General features: G+C 50.3%; 1 protein-coding gene across 1 annotated transcript in view; it reads right to left on the reverse strand.

The window, feature by feature from the left end:
* The window catches only part of RIMS4 (regulating synaptic membrane exocytosis 4), a 53,955-nt gene extending 47,817 nt beyond the window's left edge, over positions 1-6,138 (reverse strand). The window contains exon 1 of the mRNA XM_032704944.1: positions 5,897-6,138. Coding sequence (XP_032560835.1) covers positions 5,897-5,993 — 97 coding nt within the window. The 5' untranslated portion in view covers positions 5,994-6,138. The remainder of the gene's footprint in view (positions 1-5,896) is intronic.
* Positions 6,139-7,758: the final 1,620 nt, after the last annotated feature.

Genomic DNA, 7,758 nt, shown 5'->3' on the forward strand with positions numbered 1-7,758 from the left:
CTGCAGGACAGCCCACGGGAGACAGGAGCGGGGAGCAGCTGGTGGCCTGGGAGGGCTGCCTGGCACGCTGAGCGCTGACCGATGCCACGTCACCCTCCCCTGCGCTCTCCCATCTGTCCAACCCTCCCCATCTGTTGGGTTCTGCCACAGACCGTCAGCACCCTGGGACTCACACTGACATTTTGCTTCGCTTTTCTACAGGCACAGCATGAACCTGGCCGGGGAGTGCAGCTCTCACGTGCCGCCACAACACCACAAGCAAGGACAAGGTTTCAAACCCCTCGATCCCAGTGCTGACTCATGACAGGGTTCCTGCTCTGCCCCGCTCTCACAGGGCCACAGGAGAAGACAAAACCCGCCATCTGTAACTGCAGTGCCCTGGTCACACACACAGCAGCAGGCCCAGAGAGCAGGGAGCTGCCTCCAGTGCACAGGGCAGGGAAGGGACAGCACGGCTTGTTCAGCTCTGCCCCGACCAGGTGCATCTGTGGTGTGAGAATCAGCCGCTGTATTTAGGATTTGGATTAACCTGTAACTGGGTCTGAGACCATCAATCTCTGCAGGCATTATCAGCAGCATCTTCTTCCAGGCCACTGGTCCCTTTCATACACCTACTTCTGATGAAAGACTGATTTGACAGCAGCTCTTCTAAAACTGTTCTCATTTTTCATTTCAACTTAATTTATTCACGAAACAAACACGTTTACCTAGAGCCAGAAAGTGCCCAGCAGGGAGGGAGGCATTTCTTTCAATCGCTAGGATAACCCACGGCCAAGGATGTGCTCCTTACTGTGCAAGGAGGGGGGAAAAGCCCTGGATTTTGCTGCCTCCTGCACCAGCCAAGAGAGCTGGCACCCCTGGGGTAATGCATCATCAGGTGAGCTCTGGGGTCTGTGTCTTTGCAGGGTTGAACTGTCATTTCATTTGTAAAAGATTGATAAGAAAAACAGCTAACATTGCAGGTGTACAGCTAATTTCCCTTGTGAGCATGGTTACCCACCTAACAAGTAACAAAACTGGTTAGAGGCTGAACGAGCTTCAGAGGTAACTTCAGATGAAGCAAAACCAGACTAAACATCAAAAGGACTTCACATACTTGATCTGCATTTAAAAAAAACACATACAAATGGACTAGTAAAGACTTGAATCATCATTTTCTTTAAAAATATGTACCCCAATGCAGTGCTGCAACTGAGAAATATCCATGGCAACATAAAAACACATATAAGAGCTCTCTCTATTTAATAACTTTGTGACACCTTAATGTTTTAAATTATAGAGAAGGTCAGTATTTAAAATTATAGAGAAGTTCAACAGATAAAACCCAAAGAGTACTCTAAACTAACCTAAGTGTCCACAGCATGCTCTCCCACCCCCATGTTTTAAATGTTTTTGTCAATCCATTACATTAATATTTCACATACTTTCTCTTTAAAGAATTGATTGTAACACAGGGGCCCTGCCAGTACTTGATAGTGTGTGAAAGCAGCAGCCTGGGCTGAATTTTTATCTCTAATTCAACTCTTTCCTGAATTAGCAGCTGACACAAGGAAGGCTTACTGTCAGTATCTAGGAGACATTTTGACTTTGGAAACCATTTTCTCTCTGCCAGACACTTGGTTCCAGCTGGCTGAGACATGATTTGATTCTGCTGTGTTGCTGCCAGGGCAGAGGTCTGCCCAGCTGGACAGTCCTTGTGCTGGGGTCACGATCCAGGGGACCCTTACACGTCCCTCACAGCTGTTCTGTACCTTCTCCTGCTTCCTGATGGCAGCAGCCCTGCCCTTCACACCTGGGTGTGTAAGGAACAGGAGTTTCCCCTTGTGCAGATGCTCAGATTGGATCTGGATTCCAGGCAGCTGCATTTGCAATGTGACCAATGGCTACGGTCCCAAACATCCAAATCTGCATCCCTATCAAGGCGTGCATCAGATGCCTTTTGCCAGTGCAAACAGGTGTCCTTCCTGGGAAAACCAAGACGCAGGATCAAAGGTGCTGGTGCATTACTGTGTCTTACCCACTTAAGCCCCAGCACAGCTGGAGCACACATCCAGACCTGAGAACTGCTCCTGGATCCTGTAGTTTAGGCACAGAGGCTTAAGGAAAACCTCATTCCCTCCAGCGATTTTTGGCATTTCCCTACCTCTGCTTCTTTAGGTGTAGTCCTTGTCCTCTGTAGTACACAGGGTCCTTGGCTGGATGCTCTCACCTCCTCAGAGCTGAGGACTGCTTCTGGCCTCCCAACTTCCAGTAGGTCCACCACCTCCTTTCCCCTGCCCAAAGCTTGCTCCTTTTTCATGTGCAGCTCCAAGTCAGTTGGCATTGCTCTCTACCAAATCCTCACTTTTTGTTCCACTTTAGCCAGCTTTCCAGACTCCATGTTCTGCACAAGGAGCAAGCTGATTCTCCTCCACACCAGTAAACACATTCCCATTAACCTTAAGGATGCCCTTCACCTCGGACTGGGCTGGGCTGTGCTAAGGCCACTGTCAGCAAAGGGGGATTTCATACACCCCAGTCCCTCAGTTTTAGTTGTGAGCTGCACCCAGGACTCACCAGCTGCCTACAAGGCAGGTGCCCACAGTCATCACAGATCCTCAACAGCCTGTTATTAACCCACATGCACTTGGCAGTTCAGTCCTCAGCAGTTTGGTCCCTTCCAACATGTTCCCACAGGAATACCAGCATCCTGAATGGCTGATTCCAGCCAAGACCAAGAGTGTGGCAAGTCCACAGGACAGCTAAGACTTTGTTCACAGTGTTAGAAGAGGCATTCTAAAAATGTGCCCACAAAGAGTGCATGATTGATTTTTACCTCCTTAGTCCACCACTCCACAACTGAAATGGAAGACAGACATTTACATAAGTAAAACCAACAATTATTCTGATAATAACTGCAGCTTAAAAGTCCTTAACTTCACTGACATTGCTGGTGACCTCAGTGGAGCAAGGACAGTGGCACTCAGCCAGCAGGAAGGGCAGCAGCATTACCCTGCCGAGATCAAGAGAGTTATTAACCCAGAGTCCTTCCACTGCTGAGTGCAGATGGTCATTTCAGCTATTTCAAAGCCCCACTGCAACTTCCTGGTGAACAGAGCTCAGTGTTTGCATGGCTGAGGAACAAAAAGGGTATCAGAACATCAGAGTGCAAATCCACATCCATCTCTGGAGAGACAGGCACACGGCCCCATGTGCTACAGGACACATCTGAATCTCCATGACCCTCACACTCTGGAAATATTCAAATGGGATCCTGTTTCTTGCTCCAAGTCCTGTTGCTTCCCTGCCTACACTGTCTGCCTGCTTCTGCACATCTACACCTAGTTCATTGCCCAGAACTCAGCCCAGATTCACTGGAGGAAGATGAGAAGAGTCTTCTTGCCTAATGTCCAGCAGGTAAGGAAAAACAAAAGCAAAGAAAAAACAAAAGGACTTTGGCAGAAAATGAAATATTCCACAAGTACAGTAACAATAGATTGTACATTTTTCAAAAGCAGAGCCATTTTTCCAGAATTAAAGGGGGAAATACTGGAACCCAGAGGTATCGTTAGCACTGCTCAGATATGGCCAGACATGTTTCCACATTGCCAGGGCTCTCAGCACTTCTGTAAATTTCCTTTTACACTCCTTTGATACGACCCTCCCATAGTAACTTCAATGAAACACCTGAAGAATTTTTATTGTTCGTAGATTTAAGCTCTCATTAGGCTGTTCTCCTGTTTCAGAGGAAAATGTCAAGTTTCCTTTAAGCTTGCCATTTATCAGCTCCTCTCCTTTTTCTGTAGGATGACTATTCCATTAAAGACGTGGTCCTCAGCCTGAGACAAAATGGATGATGTGTCTGTTTGAAATAGGATTGTTTACTTTGTCAATGCTCCTGGGATCAATTTCATTTTTTTTCCCCACCATCTCCTATGGAGAACATCTTGCCAAGTGCAGTATTCATCTCCCTGAATGAGCTATCGAGATCCATTTTTTTCGACAGAAATCATGCTGCAACCCAAACTGGTCAGAATCTCCCACAGTTTCAGGACCATGCACGGGTACGAATAACACGGAGCCTTATCTGGCACAATTTCAGTGTTTCTTTCACAATTTCTCAAGAAAATAGATGCCGTGAAAGAGAAAATTATACGCTTGTAGTTTTAACACCAGAAATAGAAAGCGGCGCACGTTCCCCCTCGCTGGATGCTCAGACGTGTCTGAACACACTCTCACAGGCACAAAATACAGGAGCAACACTGCAACATCCCCGTTGCACTGAATCCACCCCGAGCAGCTTCACCAGCGAGACAACTCACAGGCGAGATCCGCTAATAAGCTGCTGGCAAATGAGATCTTAATTGTAGATTTATTTAATTCAGAGACAAGCGCTCGTGTTGTATTAAGAGCAGCCTATTAACATTCACGCGTGAGCATTCACTAAGTGTGAATAGATACAATTCAGCGCAAAACCGCATTTCTAAGCGCTGGAAGAGGGAGTAATCACCTAAACCATCACCCTGCTCTGAGCGGGAGGGGCCGGCCACCAGGGAATGAAACGCTGTTCCAGGCATTGTGTCGGGTTCTCGTACTCAAGCATGTCTCACTATCAATCATTTCTGAAGCAACAGCGCTGAGACTTCCCAAAGCTCCCGTTATTGTCTTGTACACTCCCCAGCATTCAAACCAAATAGGAAGTGCAAAAAAAAAAAATCAGCAGCAGAATTTTGAGACAAAAAAATCCAGAAGCTACATCTGTTGGAGGATACAGTGTTCTGCCTGACACCCCTGCACGATGCTGATGACAAGTCTAGGTTAATCACACAGATGATGAATTGATTCTTACGTCAACTCCTTTAAAAACAACAACGTTACAGGTGTAGCAGCCAGGGGGCTGATGTATTCCTGCTGGCACCTGCACTTCTTGGGATGAGCCACTAGACAAAGGAGCACGCCGGCATTTTGAAGGATGCGACCATGACAGCATCAAAATATACCTTAGTTACCAACTTTCATTATTTGCCCCTCACAAGATTCACTTATAGGTTCAGTCTCTGGGACAGTGTGTACTGGGAAAAACACCCCTCAATGACCAGTGAGCCACTGGGAATGGACAAAGCGCTCACCGACCGCTCTCCATCCACTCCCGTGCACGCCCTCCCTACCCACACCACGGCTGTGCTGCCCTCTACTCCTGGCACCTTCTCCAGCACCCACTGCCCTTCCTCTCCCATTCAACCCAATTCCTTTTTACTATGCCCTACCAATGCCCCTCTTTTGGAAGCCTGGTCTCATTTATGACTACCGCCAACTCTTTGAGGCCAGAAAGGTCTTTCTGACATGGGGAAAAAAATAATAATAATAATAATAAAAAAAAAGCACTGCATCTGTTCTGAAAGGCTTTTGTTTCGGGATTTACTTCGCTCCCATTTAAATTGAATCCCTTTATTCCTCTCTCCAAAGGCAGCATGGTGTACAGTGCTAACAACCCCTCGGCCCCAGAGCTCAGGGTGTATAAATCAGGGTGGACACACCACCCAGCAGAAGGGACGCCTCTTCCCCGAGCGCTGCCCTTCATTCGCACAGAGGATGGAGCATGAGCCGCTCCATTTGCAAACACCCTGGGCTCCTTATCGATTAGAAGCAGGAGCGCGTTTCACCGCCGGAGCGCATTCCCAGTTCTAATCTCCGCAGGAACACACTTCCCTGCACCAAGCCCGGCACCCTGCGCACACACCCGGCCAGGCTGAGCCCCCTCCGGGCGGCCGAGGGACCCCCGACACCCCAGCGGGGCCGGGGACAGCGCCCGACACGGGGCGCACACCCGGGGATGGGCACAGGGACACCGGGAACCGCCGGGAACCACCGACCCCGCGTCCCCCCAGCGCCCCCCGCACCTCCCGCACCCCCATACCCGCATCCTCCTCGTCGAAGCTGTTCATGCAGGGGAAGTAGATGGCGAGGGCCTCGAAGGATGCGGAGAGGCTGAGGCGGCTCTGCGAGCGCTCCATGAAGAGCCCCTGTCCGGGGGCGCCGCCGGGGGTCTCGCCCGCGGCCGCGGGCGGCTTGGCGAGCTTGGCCGCCCCATTCTTCACTCGGAGCACGGCCCGCGGCGTCTTGGCGGCGGCGGGGCCGCGCTGAGGCGGCGGGCGAGGCGAGGCGGGAGCGCGGAGCGGAGCGAGCGCAGCCACCTGCTGCCCGCCGGCTCTGGGCGCCGCCGCCGCCCCCCGCCCGCCCCGGCAGCGCCGCCGCCAATGCTGAGGGAGGGGCGGGCCGGCCGAGCTCCCCGCCCGCCCCGGGGGAACGGAACCGGCCGAGCCTCCCCCGCCCGGAGCGCGGCCGGGGGGAGCCCAGGGGCTCTGCTCGCCCTGCCCCGGCCGCGGAGGGTCCGTCACGTCGGCAGTGCCGGTGTAGGTTTGCCTGTCCGTTGATCTGAAACTGACTGTGAAGTAACCAGACGGAGCGTGGCCCTGGGTTGGATATCACTCAATTCGTTATTTCTTGATGTTTGTGTTGAGGGAATGTTGCAGGCTGAAGCCCCGAAGAACCAGGCACAGTATAAACACAGAGCGAAAGCCTTTCTCTTCCCCAAGTCCTCACTGTCTAAGTAGCCAAGACAAAGAACAGAAGGCAGGACAATTTTTCTCATGCAAGTTCAGGGTATGAAGCATGGGAGTTTTGCTTGGCTTGTCCAACACTGCATAAGGAAAGTCTCCCTTCGAGCTAGGAGCTGAATGCAGATTTCCTGCCTTAATCTCAAGACTACCTTCTCAAGCAGCAATAAACAACTTTGAGGTTTTAAGGAGGTTTCTTTCAAAAGAGGGGGAAGATAAGCGACACCAATAGGATTGAAGGCACAGCCCCACAGACACCGATGCCAGGACAAGGATGGCCCCAGAGAGCAGAGCCTGCAGCAACAGGGAGGGGGATCCATCTCTCCCATTCGTAAAGGGATATTTCAGTCATTGCCAGTGTCAAAGGTCCCTCTGTCTCCCCAGGTAAGCTGTTTCCAACCAGATTGCAACAGCATTTAACTCCATGCATTAAACTCTCTCCTCCACCCACATCCCCAAAGTCATTATCATCACCCACCAACAGAACAGTCATTTCCAAAGTACCTCTCTCAGACACCAAAAAAAAAAACAAAACCCATCCCCAAAATATTAAAGCCAGTGTTTGGATGTATCCAAGCTCCCGGGGGAAAGCATATAAACCGGGGTGTTTTCCTTGGTGGGTTACATTAAATGGGAAGGCAGCTGCCTGTTGTAGCTCAGCATTAAGCCAGTTCTGCAACACAGTGCAACAAAACCTGGGATGGGGTGACACAGGATGTGTTTTCCAACAGCAGGTTGGTCTGCCCAGCAAGGTTACTGTCCCCTCAGGGCACAAAAGGAGGATGTTCCTCATGTGCTTGGTCTGTCCACCTATCATGATAACCAAATGCCATCCTACTGAACACATCAAGCCACAGACCTGTTTGTGCTATTCCAAAAATGCAGATTACAGCCCAGCATCTCTGTAAGAAAAACTGTGGCTAAAACTACTATACATTGAGTGCTGCAGAACAAGAGCCTGAAGTGAAAAAGTGTTTTCCCTCTCTAGTGCTTGGGCCCAGCTACAGACAACCAGAAGACGAGCAGACTGGGCCTCCTGGGTCAGTCATTCCCACTGCTCTGCTCAACCCCACTTGAGCTTTAGAGCTGTAATTGGCCCAGAGACCTCCAACTTTCAAATACTGGTTTTTTTTTATTTCTATGCACAGTAAGCAACATAAGA

The sequence above is a fragment of the Chiroxiphia lanceolata genome, chromosome 17, assembly GCF_009829145.1.
Source record: "Chiroxiphia lanceolata isolate bChiLan1 chromosome 17, bChiLan1.pri, whole genome shotgun sequence".
Classification (NCBI taxonomy): domain Eukaryota; kingdom Metazoa; phylum Chordata; class Aves; order Passeriformes; family Pipridae; genus Chiroxiphia; species Chiroxiphia lanceolata.